We start from the raw sequence: 21,735 nt of genomic DNA, 5'->3' as shown, positions 1-21,735 counted from the left end.
TTCTACATATGGATCCTCCATACATATGGGTCCACCATTACTAGAACTAATTTCTAAGCTAACAGTTTTGACATGGTCTTGAAAGTTAACTTCATTGTTTACATGGCTTAATGGTGTTCCTCTAAAAAAAGATTTTGGCTGGAGGGTGAAGGATGTGCTTGAGTCCGTTTGTTTGCATCCACAGCTGGACTTTTCTGATTTTTTGTGGCTTCAGCATAGCTGTCCTCCCCTGGCATTGTTTTGGCTTGTATTTAGAGCAGCTACCCCAAAGTCTGATTCCGTACTCCAGGTGAGTATGGACCAAGCCAAAATAGGCTGTTCTTAAGAGTTCAAGGGAGCAAAATTGTGCTAGGTTACGCAAAGCATAAATGCCTGAATTAACTCTAGAGCAAACGCTGTCAATGTGACCGTTGCAAGTCAACTCCTTGTCAAGATGTATTCCAAGGAACTTCGTGGAAGATGTTTCTTCAATGAGTTCATCATCCACCATCACAGTGATTTTGTTTTGTTCATTGCGCTGCTGAAAACAAAATTTGATGAAATTTGACTTTGAATTGTTTGCTTGCAAGTTCATTTCATTGAAATGTTGAATGCAAAGATTTAGATCAAGAAATGATTTGAGTTCTAATTCAGCAGCTGATTTTGCCTTTACACAAATAGTCGTGTCATCAGCGTACTGAATCACTTTACCATGCTGGATAGATGATTTCAGTCCGTTGACATAGAGATTAAAAAGAACTGGGCCAAGAATTGATCCCTGGGGAACACCTTGGGTTACTTGTGTTTTGTCTGACAGGACATTCTCGATCTGTACACACTGGACCCTGTCACTGAGATAAGACATGACACATTTGTGCGGCAAAACCTCGAATGCCGCATTCCTCTAACTGGTGCAGCAGTGTCGCATGGTGCACGCAGTCAAAGGCTTTGGAGAGGTCAAGAAATATGCTGAGCACATGTTCTCTTCTCTCCAACCCATCGACAACGAGTTCAACAAGGTTTGTGACTGCATTGACTGTTGATCTGTTTTTTCTGAATCCATATTGTTCTGGATAGAGAATTTCAAATCTTGAAAGGAAGGTTTCCAGTCGTGCCAAAAATATTTTTTCAAATACTTTACTAATGGCAGGCAAAACAGAAATTGGACGATAATTGCTAGTCACGCAAGGATCGTCCTTTTTGAAAATCGGAGTGATTTTCGCAATCTTTAATTTGTCTGGAAAGGTGCCTGTTTCAAATGAAAAATTGACCAGTTTGATCAATGGTGCCAACAATTGCTTGGAACATTGTTTAACTAACCATGACGATACTCCATGGATGTCACAGGACTTTTTCGCCTTGAGACTCCGCAAGACGCGAGCCACCTCCACCCCACTCACAGGGCCCAAAGCCATGGACGTCATCGCCCGCCGGGAAACTCTTACGTGGGGGAGAGAGGTCCCTCGGTGCCTCCGCCCATCTCAGTCATCGAATCGTAATAACGACTGAATAATCCAGCAACCACCGAGGGATCCTCTACTTTTGTACGTTGTCGATAATTTTGATTTTGTTGGGTTTTTTAGAAAGGTTTGATGCATTATTAATAATTGACCAGGCCGTTTTTAGAAAAGTTCTCACATGTTTTTAAGGTTTTTTCAATGTCATAGGCCTTTGCGGCTTTAATTACTCTTCTATACACTCTTCTGTAATTTCGGAAAAAAACTTTAAAATTTTCATTTTCAGTGCATATGTAGTAGATAGAGTGATAGAACTTGACTTTTCTCTGGATATCTGAATACCTGGAGTAATCCATGAAGTTTTTTTGAAATTTTGAAACCTTTTTGATTTTTTAAAAGGCATGAACTGTTCAGATAAAATAAGAAACGTTCGTTAAACGCATTGAACATCCCATTCGCATCACGGGACATCATTCCAACTTAATCAGTTCTATGCAGTGGCAGAATTCCTATTACTTTAACTAAGCACGAGGAGGGCGCAGCCACTGAGGAGCAGCAGCCAGCCGGAGGTATTTTTTCCAGTAAATTTTAGGAGCAGTAATAGGCTCCTAGATAAATCGGTTTGTGTTTAGCACGCAAAAGTCACTTTTTTCCGAAATGAGTGTGCTGCAAGCTGTAGGCAGAAGGTAAGCAGGTTTCTTAATTTAGTACAAAATTGGTTCTACAAAACTTTAGCAGAAATTAACGTAGCACCAGGTACGTAAAAGTAACACTGTAAAGGATTTATCTGATAAAAGGTGGTATGCCATGAAAATGTTTGCATAAGCTTGTATGAAAACTGGGAGTTGTAATAGAAGTCCTGCATATTTATCAGAATGACCCTTATATATATGAATTAAATAGACTCTTGTCTAAAAATCAAATCGGTTTTCGACCAAAACACAGCACAGTTAATGCAGTTTCGTCTTTGATTAGTGATTGTTACAAAAGCTTGGAACGTCATGAAAAAGTAGTTTTTTAGATCTTTTGATATGTCCAAGGCCTTTGACACTGTAGACCACTGTGTTTTAGTAAATAAGCTGGATTTTTATTTGTCTGACAACTTAGCTGTTAATTTTTTTTAATCCTACCTAGAGGGTGGACAGCAGACTGTATGTACTGATGGAAAATTTTCTAAGACTCTCCCAGTCCCTTGTGGCGTACCACAGGGATCTATCTTGGGGCCTACGCTGTTTATTTTATGTATTAATGACTTACCTAGCAACTTAGCTAATTACAATGTAAATAGTTTTTTTATTCGCAGATGACTTAGGTTTAAATGTCAGGGAAAGTAGTACTATGGAGGCCCATAACACCCTAGAAGATAAGACAAAAATAGTTGTAGACTGGTGCTGTGCTAATAAGTTAAGTCTGAATGCTGGGAAGGTGCAGGACTTAGCACTTAGTTTGTCACCAAAAAGGAAAGAAATCTGTGCTTTGAAGTTCCTGGGCATATTTTTACAAACTGACTTAAAATGGGGTAATCATATTGACAATGTAGCTACCAAACTAGCAAAGGGGCTCTTTTTGTTGTTTTTTTGTTTGCTCTAAAGAGCAGTGTTACTCCTGACATCCTTCTGAGCATATACTATGCTTACATTCAAAGCCATCTTAGCTACAGTATCTCCTTATGGGGTAATTCCGGATGGTGTAAAAAAGTTTTTACGTTACAGAAGAGAGCAGTCAGGTTAATATGTGGCGCTCCGGATCAAACCCATTGTAAACCTTTATTCATATGCCTAGGAGTAATTTCATTGCCATCACTGTACGTTTTCTCAACCTTGTTGCATATTAAAAAAATATTAATAAATTTAATGACTCAACCAGTATTCACGGTTTTAACACAAGATATAACAATAATTTAAACACGAAAAGATGTATGTAGACTAGTACACAAAATAGTTTTGAATATATGGGTATAAAAATGTACAATGTTTTACCAAATAATATCAAGAAATTGCCGTACAACAAATTTAAATCAGTTAAGAGCTTCCTAGTCGAAAACTGTTTATATGAGGTCTGTGAGTATTTTGACGTAGTTAAATCTAACTTTAACTGGAAAATATTCTAGTCTTAGTGGCCTTTGACCATTGTTATGCTGTACAGTCTACAACAATAAAAATCTTGGATCTTGAATCTTTCTGAGAATGATGGTGATTGGGATGTAGACTCAGTTTATCCACCACGACCTGATATGACGAATCAGGAGATTCTGCCAGTAGTTTGGTAAATGAAGATATAACTAAAGTTTATTTAGAAGGCGAGAAACATGCAACATTTGTGCTGACTGTGGAGTAGCTCTGCTCATGGCAAATAAACCCGGCAGTAGCCTATACCAACACCTTCAAAAATTCGGCACTTAAAAGATTAACACCATGGAGACTTGAGAAGAGATATGAAACAACTGTGACTAACTGGAATGTGAACAAGGAAAGTTAATTACAACTGACAGTTTACAAAATAAAATTTTATCATACATATGTGTACAAAATTGCATTGTTAACACTTATTTTTAATATTTTCCTCATCTCCGATGTTGGCCTAGCTGCAGTCAGACAGTAGTGTGGAATCTTTTAGTCAGTGCACTGCTGATATGTTCACTTTTCCACCTTTAATTTAGTCCCTGTGAAAGGAAAAATTTATACATTATATGGTGTTTTAAATAAATCTCATATAATACATATAATTATGGTAAATTTACATTACTCGTCACCTAGTACCAAAAAGATAAGTTTTCATTTATACATAAATTCAACTTTAACATTTTATGGTACTTTGGGATTATACCGACCACACCCAGACATGAATCGTTATTTTGCTTCTACTGATTACTAGATTAGCGTAGAATAATATTTCGTCAATATAAAACAGGAATTGTCTTAACGCAAACCCCTCCCCATCCTCAGACAGAGGCCAAAGTCGAGTGGTCTATAGGTAAACCGCTAACAAAAAAACCTTGGTTGATTTGAGTTCACGCAGGGTGGGGTAAATATCCCTCCGCCGCCCCTCCAAGCATCCCCACCACTGCTCGGCGCTCACTCTATTTCAATCTAATAAAATCAGCTGACTAATCCGGCTCAGTCGGTATCGTTCACTGCTGCGACCCGTTCAGTTGAACTGGTCAGTACAGAGTTACTAAGCCTTCCCGCTAGAGCGTGTTTTACCGGTCATCGTGTTTACTGAACAAAATGAACGATTGGACGTAATGACCAAGAGAAAAGGATCTGCTTGCAAAAATGTGTTCGGATAGAGGAAGATACAACATATTTTACAGTGAATGGATAGATATATAACAATAAATGTATTGTTTCAAGAATCTAGTAAATGTAAATGTATATTATTAATAGAAATGATTAACAAACATTAACTGTATGTTACTATATGCATTACTAAATATTTTAAACGTTAATACTTAAGAACAATGGACTTGGTTGATTAATATGCCTTTGATTTATCATAAGATTATTTCACTACAAATGTTTCAATAAATTACTAAATATCAAACAGACACATTGCATTGTTTGAAAATAATTTATTTCTATAAATAATATCACATTTTAAACATTTAATCGATTAAGTTACCACCACTTTTCATAATACCCAGGCTGAGTCATTAAAATAATATTAGGCATACTACTACACAGAACGCCTCCTCTCAGATCGACCCTGCACATCGCACCTATATCAACCATGTGTTACCACATGATAACCTTTTAAATGCTAATTGGCAATCATTTTTTAACAGCACTAATGTTAATGTTTTTACATTACAACTTCAGAATATTATTACAATTTCAATAGACAATCGAATAAATTTAAAACAAGGTCAAAAAAAGCTAAAACCATGGATTACTTCAGATTTAGTCCATGCTATAAGACAAAGAGATAAATTACGTCAATTAGTGAAAAAGCAACCATTTAAAATGTGGAGCTTAAAACCCGCTATGTCAATTGCAGGAACATTTTAAGCAGAAATTTAAAGCAACTAAAAAATATTATTTTTGTGATAAATTCGACCAAGCTAATGGGGATTTAAATATGTTTTGGGGGTTTTAATTAAATTGAGTGGTAGAGGGGTTAACAAAGTTTCTTCTCTAAATAAATATTTGCCAAATACCAAATTATTCAATGACAAAATTAAGCTTGAAGTAGCTACCAAATTTAATAAATTCTTTGCTAATGTGGGTCAGAACTTGGCGAACTCTAATGGCTCAAATATAACAATTTTTTTCGAAGACAGATCCTATATTCTTCATTCGACCTTCAACTTACGCACTGTTACAAGAGGTTATACGTTACGTATCCAGTTTGAGAGGAAATTTCGCTCTTGGGCACGATTCAATACCTGCAAGTATATTGAAAAAATAACAACACATTCATTTTTTGACAAATAAAATCCGCAAGTACATTTTTGCCTTCAGACAATTACGAGAAGTACTCACAGATAAGGAAATTAAAGTGGTCTATTTTGCTTTCGTTCAATCCCAACTTTCATATGGTATTATAGTCCATGGTGCTGCTTTCAAAACTATTCTTGAGCCATTAATTTTTGAACAAAAAACGATACTAAAAATAATGTTCTTTAAGAGTACAACATATTCTTTAGAATTAATTTTCTTTGAGGAAGAACTAATGACTATAAGAAATTTTGTTAATCAAAACCATTCTTATTTACTTATACATTACTTTTCATACTATTTTAGCGTTGAGAACTTATACTCATAACACAAGGTACTCGCATTACAGTTTCTATATTAAAAAAAATAACTTCAGCGTAACAAATTTGTATTATATTTCTCAAGTTTTGTACCGTAACATGTGTTTGAGTTACAACTTCGCTTCTGTGTTGCAATTACCTAATCTTTAACTGGTTTTTAAAAACGCGTGAAGGATGGGTTACTATTGTTAGATGGCAAAGAAGTTTATAGACTTATAGTCCCTTGTTATCGCTGAACTTCTAACCCTTCCTCGCTATTTATTGTTATTCGGTCTGTCCTTCACTATAATTACCATAATTAATACTTCATACGACAGTGCAGCAAAACTAGATTTATACTCGGTTACGTATCATTATCAATGTGACTCATCAATTGCCTGCGTAGTCACTGAGTTGTCATTGCCATCCAGCCGGATTAAAAATAAATTCTAAAACCATTAATAATATCAAAAATTACTAAACTACTATTTTTACTTATAAAATCATTTGTTCTATTATTAGTTTTGAGTTCCAATATTCACGACCAGAGCCTACGCACAGGTCCTAGGCCCATGTAGGCTCATCCCGGTTATACTACTCTTATTTCAAATATTAATTGAATTTAATAGAATTAATGCAAGGTTTATTATAATAAGAAACAATTAACTACGTATAAGTACCGTATTGTTACACTCTGATACATGATTTCAGACATTGTATTTGCTTATGTTTGTTGCAAAACGTGTATATGTGTTTTATTGTACTATTTTTAAGAAAATAAACCATTTTCATTTTATTTTTCATTTTACCTGCTTTGGAAAAAAGTATCAAATTTATTCAGTTGCCAGGCCAAATTGAACAAAACTTTCAAAGTGAACGGGTCTTTTGAAACACTCCGATCCGGATCACTCGTTCACCTGACTGACTCGTTCGAATTGAACGGTCCAAGTAAGTAACTGCAGTATAAACAATATGGCGCGAGCAAAGACAAGATTTAAACAGCTGACAAGAAGATGCTCGGCCCACTCGCCACTCTCCCCCCGCCGGAGGGGGGCCCCTCCTGCGCTGTGCTGCTCAATATTTGCTTCTGCGCAGGTTTCTTTATTAGCGGTTCACCTATAGTAGATAATGTGATTGCAGAGTCTCGCCGCCCGTCCAGCTGGTGTGTCGCTTTGTTGTACTTCCGTGTTTTTACCCCTACAATTTTCTCCAAACATTACCAAACAAAAACTAAACTCTTTATTGAAAAAAACACACAAAACTTGTTTTTAATTCTTGATCACACTCCGCCACCCAAAATGCGAATGGCTGAAGGTGCTGCCGAAGCCCGCGCTGATGTCAACGAAAGAAAAACATCCCTCGAGACAGTACCTATCAGTAAAATATCAAATTCTAGAGGGGCTGATCAGAAATATAAATTGAATTGTAATGGAAAGGCAATTATGTACCGTGCAAAAAACTTAAATAATCGTGTGATGCCACTATTTATTATTATTCAATTTATCATTAAGTTTTAATTTAATACTAAACATAATGTAGAAATTTGAATTGTATATTTATTTGCATTTCTCCATAGAGGTGGTGCATATAACATGTGGGAGGATAATAAATGATTCTTGAAGAAGGCCTTACTGTGACACTGCTAGACGTTCATAACTCCTGACTTGCTCCTGGGTCAAGGAAGGCTTGGAATCCTTTAGCGCAGCGAGCCAGTGGCAATGTCTCACCTCATCTACACTCATGTCCTGAGTCAAGGCACTGAGGCCGGCCTGCAACAGTCCACGTCTTTTAAAATCAGTTTATGACATAAATTTACTAATAACAGCTCAAGAGAACAACACGCCACACTCAGATAGTTAAATTGTGGCTCAGGTAGTTATCTGCAGAGGATTAATTGTTGAGTAACATCATTGGAGTCTTGAGATAATCCCTTGTGCCTTTAGAAAGAGTATTCAAAATATTAATACTTTAATTTTAATCTTTAGTACGACACTGACGTAAATTCCTGCAAACTCTATACTTGACCTCCACGTGATTTCTCACCTTATTTGAGTTAGTATACTTTATTAATGGTAAATTTTGCACAGACAATGAAATCCAATGACTTTTAGTATTACCCTTTACAACGGTGAGTGATAATAGCGCTTTATATTTTCTTCCAAATAAATGTTCTATTACAGTCTACTTTAACCTTCTTACTGCATAAACATATTGATGTACTCACCTCCTTACACAGGTGAGCAAGGTCTGCCCCAGAGTACAGCTCAGTGTTGTCTGCTATCCAGGCCAGGTCCACATCATCGGCCAGGGCCATCCTGCAAACATCAGGCTGGATTTATTTTTTTATTATATTGCCAACTGGAGTTGTGGCAGTGTATTTTGGGCAACATTTCTTTTCAATGTATCTGTACACTATAAATAATGGTGTATCTACAGCCATTCTAATTGGGTTTGTTTTCATATTTTATATACATAAGTCAAATACTATTTACAAAACCACAATGTTTTGTTACTTGGGTTATCTGACTACAGATTGTTATGACATCTGATCATGATAAGATATGGAATAAATGTAAACAACATTTAGCCTACTTGTAATGCATCAGAAGTTATTCTGCTAAAGGTTAAAATATACATATATTTTTGTACATTACTTTATCTATAGTTTATTATTTGCTTATTTAATTAAGACCTTATAATCATTCCAAAAAATATTTCACTATCAAGGTACAAAAGAATTGGTGCACAAACTCACTTGCTAGAGACAGTGCGGAGTATGTCCAGTCGCTGACTGGCATCTGGAGGTCCAACATAGATGAGACGGTCAAACCTACCAGGGCGTGTCAGTGCAGGATCTAACACGTCCGGTCGGTTGGTAGCCGCTACCACTACTACACCTGCCTACATGTGTGCCAGAAAAATGTTATTCTTACAACTTCTGGCACTTTTATATGTTAATATGGTTAATTAAAGAGAATTAAGTATAATTTAAAAGGCATTTATAAAAGTATGAAACGGTTTTATTATGGATAAGTGAAAATGCACATAAATGAAAAATAATCAATCGCTATTTATTGTTTTACTTTAATCTTATTACATAATAGCTTAACAAATTAACTGAAATATGAAATTCTCTTAATTAACAAAAACTACTAACAAAGAGCAGACCAGTTTTCACAAATCACTTAATTTTGCTCCCTACTTGTACTTTTGAGTACGCAATACATTACACAACTGTTCAAAAAATCAACATGGTGTCAAATTATTTGATCTACAAAGTAGGAAAAATAACGGTTACCTGACATATGCCTTTGTCTAACTGCACTCCCACTCCATCCATCTCGGTCAGGAAAGTTGTCAGAACCCTCTCCTGGGAGCCTTTTTCTCTCTTGCCTCGACAGCCCACCAGGGCATCTGCCGACACCATTCAAAATTTTTAGCAACCTATAGAAATAGAGTTTTGCTTGGGCAAGTGTAAAATCTGTTACAATGAGTCCAATACATTGTGAATGAAATAAAATATAGCTGGTAAGTACTGATAACATACACGATTAACACAAGGTTAATCTCATGAGAACATCCTGTCAACTTTTAGACAGGAGGACATTTGTGTTGACATCCTGTCAACACAACAACTGAGGACATTTTCTTTTTTGAAGGGACTTCTTTCAACGCTGATGGCATTTTAATTGAGGATACTAAATGTTTTTAAGGGAAAACAGCCCGAACCCACTTACAAATATTTATTGATCTCTCCGGAAATCAAACCCATGACTTTTTCGATTAGAGAGCCGCAGCCTTCTTCCTATGCTATCAACATAACTGTTATTAAACAAACCTCAACTCTTGATAAAAGCCAGATGTTACTTTTCTTTATCAACTAAATATAACTAACTGTGTCATGGACTGGTTTAAAAATACTTACTCTCTAAGATATTTTTTTACTTTTTTTATAAAATTCTCTCATTTTGTTCTTCTTATGATCAAATTCAATTTTAAAAGTTCAACACACACGTTTTATAGACATATCATAAGAGTAGTTTTTTGCACATTTTATGCAGCTACCACTAATACAGTTTTCATAATATAATTTAAATTTGCTATGACTAGCTCAGAAATTTATGCTTAGTTGATGTAGCTTAGATGTATTATTAGTATATTATGTTATCATCAATTTTACATACAGGATTTTACATTAGAAGTTTTGTCAGATTTAAATTCATTTTAAATCTTATTTGAGAATATATTGTGTCATTTAATTTAATATACTCATAAAAATGGAAAGCAAACACGAACTTGTAAGAAGAATAGAAATTATATAACGTAAATTATGGATCCAATGACATACCTTGGCAAAGAACAAGTATTTAGATGTGTGAACAACTCTGAATGGTATGTTTTGTTTAGACAATAAATCTTACTCTGACGAGTTTTTAAATATTAAGTCGGAAAACTGATTTTTGACGTTACTAAATTTTAAATATACCTCTCAATTTTGCTTCCTTTTGTAACAACTTCCTGAAAAAATGGATAAAAAAGTGGAAAAACTACTTGTTTACATTCGAAATGTACAAAAATTCTAAAACCTTTAAAAAATACTTAAAATCTATTACAATCATATCAAGAAGATTTTGTTGGACATTTTCCAAAGTATAGTGCTAAAAAACACAATTTTACTTATTTTCCACATTTTTAAAGTCAACAATTCTACTTTGTCAAAAAACAACTTGAAAGAAAACATATCAACTTGGTTATTTAAGTCAAGTTATTATTGTTTTTTGTGTTATGTTGTTATTTTTTCTGTTTTAATAGTTTTCATTACATAAATTAACTAAAGTATTTTCTCATACAAGGTACTACAGTTTGTATCTTGACAGTACCCTACAAAATATTCTTTTTTATAAACTTGGTTTTGGGCATTAAAATTTTCAATATAAAACTTGGTCAGGAACTAAAAAAATCAAACACTGGAATACAAAAGTTACATTATCTGTGTTTTAAAACCATAGACAAACTGCAGGTTTTTTTTTACAGAATGTGAAAAGACTATTCATTTCGGATTATTAAAAACATCTTCCCTGACCACTGTACCTATCTCGTCGATAAACAATATGGCAGGAGCGGCGGTGCGAGCTCGGTGGAACAGTTTCCGCTACAGTGCGCTCAGCATCTCCTACATAGGGCGAGTATATCTGCGCCGCACTCACCGCCAGGAACGTGGTATGTGTTGCACCAGCCACAGCACGTGCCAAACTGGTTTTTTGCACAACCTGGTGGCCCATACAGCAGCACCCCTGCACAGAACAATGGACATCTCAACATTCTTAGAAGTTTGTTTCAATAATCCACCATACATTTCCATTATTTATTACACACAACACACGCACGCACACACACACACACATAATTTTTTCAATAAACATTGAATCACAAAAAGTACTTGCTCCCCCAGGACTCGAACCCGGATCTTTCACTTGCCGGGGTTATATATATAGTCTCCCACCCGGGTTCGAGTCCCGGCAAGTACTTTTTGTGATTCAATTTTTATTGAAATTAAATTAGGCTATTGCCACTTATATATATACTAGCTGTTACCCGCGGCTTCGCACGCAATTTTTAGAACCGAAGTCCTTATAAAAAAGCAATTATGTTGTGATATGATGGGAGTCCTACAAACATTTTAAAACGTAAGTAGCCATACATCAGGTAGATATTACTAAGTTCATGGTAAATAGTATCAGAGTTTAACTTAATTATTATATCATGTTTGGCATGTGTAGGAGCATTTCTGGTTCTAATTAATTATATATATATAGGCCTAACATCACAGCTGAATCTGCCTTGTAATCCCGATCAAGAAAACACAAATCTCGGATCACACAGGTCTCGGAAACTTACTTAGGTCAAAAAGCGTACATTTCCAGTCCTTGTCATATATTTCAGGTCTAAGATATTTCCAGTACCATAGTAGAGTTTGCCTTGTTTGTTCTGACCAAGAAAAAATATATATACTTACATAGGACCTACTTCGGTTAAAAAGTGCCTACTTAAGACCGTTTAAATTCACTTACCTACTATGTCACAGGTTAGCTTGCCATATTGCCTTGATTAAAATACTAATATACGTTCGATTATATAGTTCTCGGAAATCTATTTTGGTCCAAAATCGTGTTGGCATAGTTGAGTTTGCTATGACTGAAAAGCCTATTACGACCTAGGGGGAAGTCCTACCTACTTCTTATGTACTTCCGATACAAGGGGGAAATCCTTATTAAGGTTATGCATTAGATGATTTTAATTCGTCACTGGCGCAATCTGGAGTAAAATTTATATTATTAATGTTTTATTTACTATCTGTATTACACCACCGATCAAGCACTGTTTACTTATATTGATAAAATTTAAATGTAAACAGATGTTTCAGAAAGTTTGTCGAATTATAGCTGTCAACAGCAGTTTAGTGCCAGTTTAATTTGAATTATGAAACGTTATTACGTTTCGTTCTTATCATAACATTCGAATGTAAACAAACCAAGTTTTCAATTTGAATTTGACTTTATTTGGTTAAATGAATGTATTATGGGTGGTAAAAAGCACTCGAAATGTTAATTCAGACCAAAAGCTATACCTGTTCCAAATTTCAGCACAATCCGTACAGCAGTTTCAGCATGATTCGAGGACAAACCTCCAAACATTCAAGCCTTCGCATTTATAATATTAGTGGAATATCCATAGAGGATATTCTCTTCAACAAATCAAGAACAAGCCATTGTGGTTCAAAACATTTACGAATTTCGTGTATCTAAGTACAACTTCTTCAGATACATATAAACTGTATAAATACAGTACTTACAAACAATATTAAAGAAAAAGAAATTAAGGAATCAAACAAGAAAAAACACATCATAAATAAATCTCGGTCCTTCAAATTAAGTCTCTGCTTAAATACAAAGAATTTGAATGTTGTCTTTCTCAACTCTTTTTTGGTGATGACTCCTACTTACTAGTTTGTATTTATAGATCTCCATGCAAAAAGTATGATGATTCCTTCCTGAGTAAGTTTGATTCTCTCTTAGGCACAGTAGCAAAAAGACATGGTAAAAGTAATATTGTAGTGGGAGGCGACTTCAAAATAAATGTATTAGAGCATAGCAACACATATATAGAATTTGTAAATATTCTGAAAGCATATTTATCTGAAAGTTGAACCTTTATTATTTTAGTTGACTTTCCTACTCGAGTTACTGATCACTCCAGAACTGCCATTGACAATTTTGTAACAAATATAGATAAAAAACTTACATGTGTAACTGGCATAGTAACTGAAATTTCTGACCATGATGGACAATTGTTGGAATTACACAATGTAAAAACAAAAAGTACATCCAATAGTTTTTATAAATTTAGTAGAAACATTTCTGAAAGCAGTGTTAATGGATTTGTGAAAGTTTTGGAGAGAGAAAACTGGTTGGATATGTATTGTGCTCCTGTTGAAGAAAAATTCAATGTTTTTTATACCACATTTATGTATCATTTTAATGTACATTTCCCTTTAAAACCAAAGTCAAAATTAATGCAAATTGTAAATCTTGGATAACTGACAGTATTAGGAATAAAAAGGCTACATTAGTTAATTTAAAGTGCATAGGCTAGGAGTACTAAAGATAGTGATACCAAAGAAATGTTAAAACACATAAGGAAAGAACTAAAACAGAATGTCATTTTAGAAAAGAAAAAGTTTTTTGACAGAAAGATTGAATGCTCTACTAACTTGATAAAATCAACCTGGCAAATAATTAATAATGAATTGGGTAGAAAGTTAACTGGTTGTAACTCAGAATTACTTCTGAATGTAGATGGTAGACAAATTTCTGATCCTTTATGTATAGCCGAAAGTTTTAATAGTTTTTTCTCATCAACTGTAGAAAATTTAATTTTTACCAAACTTGCCTAATAACCTTGTTCTATATGAGAATTCCCAAACTATAAATGTTCAAGTGAATAAGTCCTTTTACTTTCAACCAGTAAATTCAGTTGTAGTTAGCACCATAATTGCCTCTCTCAATAATAAATTCTCATCAGGCCATGAAGATGTGTCTGTGGCTGTCTTAAAACAATGTGGTAGAGTTATCAGTGGCCCTCTGGCTCATCTCATTAATTCCCTCTTTTGGTCACAGGTATATTTCCTAATCAAATGAAAATTGCCAAAGTTGTCCCAGTTTTCAAGAAGGGTGACCCTCATGATGTATCTTGCTACCGTCCTATTTCTCAGTTATCATGTTTTTCAAAAGTCTATGAGCGAGTAGTGTACAACCAATTTGCCTCTTATCTAGAATCTAATAGTTTATTTGACAAGGAACAGCATCATGGTTTCCGATCTGGCAAGTCTGTGATTACAGCTGCAAACTGATTTTGTGCAGTCAATAATTGAAAATATTGATAAAAAGAAAAAAGTGGCTGCCATTTTCCTTGACCTGAGCCGAGCATTTGACAGTGTCCTCACATCCTAAATTACTACAGATTTTGGAAAACCTCAATATTGATAGAAAAACAGCTGCTTGGTTCAAATCTTATTTAAACAAACCGCAAGCAATATGTTGAGATAACAAAGCAAAATGGAAAACAAATCAACAAAATTCAATCAAGACAACAGTTCATAAAATATGGCGTCCCCCAAGGTTCCATTTTAGGCCCTTTGCTGTTTGTATGCTATTTGAAGGGATTGCCCAGTGTGGTCATGGGAAACGGGAAAATTTGTTTATATGCAGATGACACTAATCTTCTTGTAACAGAGGACAATATAAAACAGCTTGAATTATCATCTTTTATTAATATTTCCAATCTTATTCAAAATATGGCCCAAAAAAATTTATTAGTCAATTATGAAAAAACACACCTTGTACAATTTTTCACAAAACAAAATTCAAATAAAGAGACCAACCTTAAAATTCTAATAGAGAATCATGAACTGGATCAAACAGACAGCACAAAATTTCTAGGGTTGACGATTGACAAAAATTTAGACTGGACAAACCACGTAAATAGAATTTCATCCAAAAATATCATCTGGATTATTTGCTCTGAGAAGAATGTCAAAAGCTGAGCAATCTCAAAACATTGAAAACAATTTTATTATTCACTCATTCATTCTCACATCAACTTTGGAATTAGCCTATACGGGGGACAGTCCAAAGCAAATCTCAATAGAATTCTGAAATTACATAAACAGGCTGTCAGGATCATGTTAAATCTTAGATGGAGAGACTCAGTTAAAATTTATTTTGCTCAGCTACAAATTCCAACAGTATTTGCCTTATATATTACTGCCACAATCTTAACTGCAAAAGAATGTATTGAAATATCAGATCATCCTACTCAAAAATACAATACCAGGAATTTCCAGATATAGAATAATTGGGCATCATAATCTTGAGTTTCTATAAAAAAAGCCCAACCTACGTGGGACTAAAATTTCTTCAAAGATTACCTTGCCACATTAGATCGGAACAAACCTTGCCAAAATTTAAGAAAAAATTAACAAGTTACCTGACAGCAAAGGCACTTTACTCAATAGAGGAATTTTATGAATCAGATGGCCCATTAGTTAGTTCATTAATTTGAAGCTTATTTTTAAGAATTTAAAAGTTATCTTTAATTTGTAATATGAACTTAACAGAAATATAATGTTTATAGATTAACCATTATATATTATGTATGGCTATTTTAAATTGGGAAATATACCCAGAATTCTAATTTGTTAATGTAAAGATTAGTCAACTATATTGTATATACAATGCTGACACTATTCATGTATAAAATGTATAAAACTATGAATAAAGAGATTCTTATCTTATCTTATCTTAAATACAATAGATCAGCAGCTGATGGTCCATGACATTGACATTTGTGAATAAGTAGAAAACATTACATTTATCTTAAATTAAGACCCCTTGGATGTCTTGTTTTGATGCACCAGTTGATGTGCAATTTCACTTTCTTAAATTTCAATCTATTAAGGTTTTCATTTCTGGGGGGGGGGTGGGGGGGGGGGGGGGTGGGGGGGGGGGGGGGTGGGGGGGGGGGGGGGTGGGGGGGGGGGGGGGTGGGGGGGGGGGGGGGTGGGGGGGGGTTATTGTGCTATAAGATTTGTTTATAATCTAGAAAACTCTGATAGCAGTTCTCAGTAGAAAGCAGGTAAATTTTTCTCTCAATGTGGGGTCTCTGTACGCTCCAGACAGTGACATTGATGCATAAGATTGTGGAAAACTGTTAAACCGTCTCACTCGAAACGCAAGTTTTCAAGAACGATTAGAGAATGGCATACCTGGAACGATAATATGCTACAGCTACTGCGTGTAAGGCTGAAGATAACAAAAGAAAACTTTATCTAACTTTGGATGTCGGCAGTATAATTCCTTTCCACCCACCATTAAGGAATTCATTTATAAAAGATGTGTTTAATGTTAAAATTTTATTGTGTTAGAGTCAAGTTCAATTATGGCGCGCATGTCACTCCATGGGTTTTGGCTGTGCGTTAGCGAACATCTTTACTTTAGTCTTATGTAGCCAACGAAGAATAGCAAAATAAATAAATTTGTAAACAATCATATAACATTACAAAAAGTGACACATGTAATGATGTTATTTTGTGTTGGATTGGTTCGTAAGACTTTATAGACTTTTTGTATATTCTGTTGTATTCGTTTATTTGTATATTTAGAATATAAGAGTTCGATGATGGCGTATGTTCCTCGATGGAATTTGGCTTATAAATCCCTCTGAGTCCATTTTAACTAGCCTATACTTTAGGGTGATATTTAGAGAATGAATTGAGCTGTAAAACTTGAAATGTTCTGTATTTAGCTGCCATTAAGGGTTTTGACAAAATGTCTCTTCTGTCTGCCTGTTTTCAGCTATATAAGATAAAGCTATTTCAAGAACGAATTAAGCTACGGACATTAAATTGCATGTAACTTAATTTATACACTACATAGGCAATGCTGTGTTTGATGATGGACACGTCCCTCCACGGCAAGGGTTCCCATATTTTTTAACGTGCGGCTCCCTTAATGTACGTATTTACTTATTATTACCGGCGGCACCCTGAACAGTGCCGTCACTATATGCTAGAATACACTATACTAGCATAATTGGCGTCTAATATTTTAATTATTATGAGACTATAATTTGTATATACATTACCAATAATTATTTGTAAATATTAAATTTTAAAATAGTAATACAGTGAAAAAGGGAATATTTAACCTTAAAGAAATATAGAACCCAAATACTTGTTTTAAAGAAAAGATCGAAGTATTTATTTTTTATTATTGCACAAATAACAATGAATACATGTCCGATAATACTTTTTAAATAGAATGAAATAAAAATAATAACTAAAGAGATTTTCTGTCTAGTGAGAGGGATAGGCTTATTTATTTGGATTATTCCATTAAATCTTGCTGTTATTTTTCATAGAACAACATAAATTTACTTTTCACTCTTAAGGTTAGCTGTATATTTTAGACTTTATAGCTGCAACTGCCGGAAATCCAAAATTACATACATAAGAACTGGCAAATGGCATAAATACTAGTAGTGATTTCTTGCTTACTACTGGATACTCATCTTCGATGCTACACTAAAATGCAAATAAAAACTTGGACTGGAACCTGGATTTTAAAGATTAGTCTGTAGAAATGTCAATTAGCTGTTCAGCTCCCTCATTAGTAAATATCTCAGGAGTCTTCGCGTTCATAGGATCACTGACCCATTGCACTGGTTTTATTTCATCCTTCAGAAAGAATTCTCGAATATAGAACTTGAGTTTTGGTAAGTGGTTGACAATCACACATTTCATAAGTGGTTTATCTTTCAACATCAGTCCAATATTTTGAAGTAACTGATTTAAAGAAGGAAATACTTTTATCAATTCACTCTTCTATAGTAACTTTTCTAAATCCTTCAACTTTATTAAAGAGCTGGAAAATGTTAGAGTTCTTACCTTGCAAGTACCTTGAAGATTCAAGATATTTAGTCTTTCAAGCAGGTTAGTTAACAAATCAAATTTAGCCAAGAAATCTTTTTTATTAACGAACATATTAAAAAGAACATGTTTTTAATCATGCAAAAATGAATACATTTAATTCATGAGTTTATACACTCTCAGCAAGAACTTGCCCAGAGACAACCACCGAGTACCGCTATAGAAAAGATAAGAATGATCAGCGCCCTGTCATTACAAATTTTGGACAAAATATAGCTTTGTTGGGTTTGTTTTTAAGAGTTTACAGCTTGGATCACTTATTTTATGGTGTCGTCAAAATTTGTTTACTAAATTATTCAGCTGCTAATTTCTCGCTATATACAATACAATTAGTCCAAAAAGCGTTACATGCTTCAAAGTGAGTGCGTGATTTTAGTCCCTAAACATCCTGACATTGACCGCGTGCACCATCGGTACATATACCAACACACTTTTTCCATTTAATTTTGTTCACTGTCATAAAGTTGTCAATTTCAAACAAGTCTTTGCCAGATGTTCCTCTTTCAGTCTCTTGACAAAATAATAGGTCTTCGATCAACTCTTTTGCATTAAAATATCTAACGTAACAGATTAAATGCACGTCTCTGTGACCATCTGTTGTCTCACCTAGCTAGATTACAAACTCTTTGCCTTTCAAGGCATTTAAAAGTTGATCGACAATTTCTAGGCTATTCTTTTGCTCATAGTGTTATTAGAAATTGATATTTTCATTACTAGAATCCTCCCCGAGCATAATTTAGGCATATCAACACTATCAGGTAAAATCAACTCTTCTGCTACTGTGTAAGACTTCTTACGATGGGCAAATCCGTTGGCCACTTTATAGGAAGCTAAAAGTGCATTACTGTTAAGTTGAAAATGTCTGGAAAATGCAGCCTGTTGCATGTCTGCGCTGTTAATTTTATTGCGAAACGGTCCCTCGTTTTTTTCTAACCATTCTCCAGTGAAGAGTTTCCAAGTGTCATTTAAGTTTATTCGGTAGCATAGATTCAATAGATATAAACAAGTAAAACCATAATTCTACGCTATTGCACAAAAATAGAACATTCATTATTTAGCAAAAAGAAGGCGTGCACTGTTGTATGGCAACTAAGCTTACTATACTTCTTAGAACTGGGGTTTACCCTGCACTAATACGGACTCACAAGCGCCGGCCATGGCGTTGACCAAGTGTTGCATTCGCCGTAACGTCTTTTTCCTATTAACTTCAAATTTAAATGTTTACAATAATTTTCAGGAGTATAATTTATTTTCAATAAATCATTGTTTTAATACACTTAACATTGAATGTTAATAAAGACATGTTATGGTAATAAGATATTTTTTTTATTATATCTAACTTTATCTCTATTTTTCTCGCGGTGCCCCTATCAGCCGCGGCTCACTCTTTGAGAACCTGTATTTTATGGAATTTGGCTAAGAATTTGTGTAGTCTATTTGGAAAATATTCCGAGAAAATTTTCAGCTTTAAATTTTACACGAAATTTCATTTCTACACACTACATAGATAAGAATGAGTTGGATGATGAATCTGTTCATTCATGGGATTTGGCTTCATGGAGCATTTTTAACTATACCATTCTGTGGACTGGCAAAATTTCACTTCTGTCGGTCTAGGGTCTGTACAATTTTCTTCTTTGCTAGAATGCCTACCGGTTTTGTTTGTCCGCAGGACATATTCTCAAGAATGAACTGAGATATATACTTCAAATTTGTATTTACTTCTAGTGAAGTCTGTTAAGCAACACGTCGTCAGGCATATTCCTATTTTTTTGATAAATATTGCCATGCATCTTTAATAAATTGGCATTTCTTCAATAATAAATTCTTGTCCTAGGCTTATATAAAACGTATCTGCACCCTTTTGCGATGTTGTCACATCATTCCAACTTAATCAGTTCTATGCAGTGGCAGAATTCCTATTACTTTAACTAAGCACGAGGAGGGCGCAGCCACTGAGGAGCAGCAGCCAGCCGGAGGTATTTTTTCCAGTAAATTTTAGGAGCAGTAATAGACTCCTAGATAAATCGGTTTGTGTTTAGCACGCAAAAGTCACTTTTTTTCCGACATGAGTGTGCTGCAAGCTGTAGGCAGGAGGTAAGCAGGTTTCTTAATTTAGTACAAAATTGGTTCTACAAAACTTTTGCAGAAATTAACGTAGCACCAGGTACGTAAAAGTAACACTGTAAAGGATTTATCTGATAAAAGATGGTATGCCATGAAAATGTTTGCATAAGCTTGTATGAAAAACTGGGAGTTGTAATAGAAGTCCTGCATATTTATCAGAATGACCCTTATATATATGAATTAAGTAGACTCTTGTCTAAAAATCAATTCGGTTTTCGACCAAAACACAGCATAGTTAATGCAGTTTCGTCTTTGATTAGTGATTGATACAAAACCTTGGAACGTCATGAAAAAGTAGTTTTTAGATCTTTTGATATGTCCAAGGCCTTTGACATTGTAGACCACTGTGTTTTAGTAAATAAGCTGGATTTTTATTTGTCTGACGACTTAGCTGTTAATTTTTTTTAATCCTACCTAGAGGGTGGACAGCAGACTGTATGTACTGATGGAAAATTTTCTAAGACTCTCCCAGTCCCTTGTGGCGTACCACAGGGATCTATCTTGGGGCCTACGCTGTTTATTTTATGTATTAATGACTTACCTAGCAACTTAGCTAATTACAATGTAAATAGTTTTTTATTCGCAGATGACTTAGGTTTAAATATCAGGGAAAGTAGTACTATGGAGGCCCATAACACCCTAGAAGATAAGACAAAAATAGTTGTAGACTGGTGCTGTGCTAATAAGTTAAGTCTGAATGGTGGGAAGGTGCAGGACTTAGCACTTAGTTTGTCACCAAAAAGGAAAGAAATCTGTGCTTTGAAGTTCCTGGGCATATTTTTACAAACTGACTTAAAATGGGGTAATCATATTGACAATGTAGCTACCAAACTAGCAAAGGAGCTCTTTTTGTTGTTTTTTTTGTTTGCTCTAAAGAGCAGTGTTACTCCTGACATCCTTCTGAGCATATACTATGCTTACATTCAAAGCCATCTTAGCTACGGTATCTCCTTATGGGGTAATTCCGGATGGTGTAAAAAAAGTTTTTACGTTACAGAAGAGAGCAGTCAGGTTAATATGTGGCGCTCCGGATCAAACCCATTGTAAACCTTTATTCATATGCCTAGGAGTAATTTCATTGCCATCACTGTATGTTTTCTCAACCTTGTTGCATATTAAAGAAAATATTAATAAATGTAATGACTCAACCAGTATTCACGGTTTTTAACACAAGATATAAAAAATAATTTAAACACGAAAAGATGTATGTAGACTAGTACACAAAATAGTTTTGAATATATGGGTATAAAAATGTACAATGTTTTACCTGAATAATATCAAGAAATTGCCGTACAACAAATTTAAATCAGCAGTTAAGAGCTTCCTAGTCGAAAAACTGTTTATATGAGGTCTGTGAGTATTTTGACGTAGTTAAATCTAACTTTAACTGG

At 34.6% G+C, this 21,735-nt stretch overlaps 1 protein-coding gene across 1 annotated transcript; it reads right to left on the bottom strand.

The window, feature by feature from the left end:
* Window positions 1-3,926: 3,926 nt before the first annotated feature.
* On the bottom strand, window positions 3,927-13,488 carry LOC124368216 (spermatogenesis-associated protein 5-like protein 1). Its single transcript, XM_046825491.1, has 8 exons — window positions 13,474-13,488; window positions 11,379-11,465; window positions 11,263-11,323; window positions 9,470-9,585; window positions 8,927-9,072; window positions 8,396-8,486; window positions 7,804-7,940; window positions 3,927-4,098 (listed from the first exon to the last, which is right to left on the bottom strand). Exons 1-8 carry the CDS (start codon window positions 13,486-13,488, stop codon window positions 4,092-4,094), a joined length of 660 nt encoding a protein of 219 aa, XP_046681447.1. The 3' UTR covers window positions 3,927-4,091.
* Between the last annotated feature and the right edge of the window lie 8,247 nt (window positions 13,489-21,735).

The sequence above is a fragment of the Homalodisca vitripennis genome, chromosome 8 (genome assembly GCF_021130785.1).
Source record: "Homalodisca vitripennis isolate AUS2020 chromosome 8, UT_GWSS_2.1, whole genome shotgun sequence".
Classification (NCBI taxonomy): domain Eukaryota; kingdom Metazoa; phylum Arthropoda; class Insecta; order Hemiptera; family Cicadellidae; genus Homalodisca; species Homalodisca vitripennis.
This window is presented reverse-complemented; position numbering and strand designations above follow the sequence as displayed.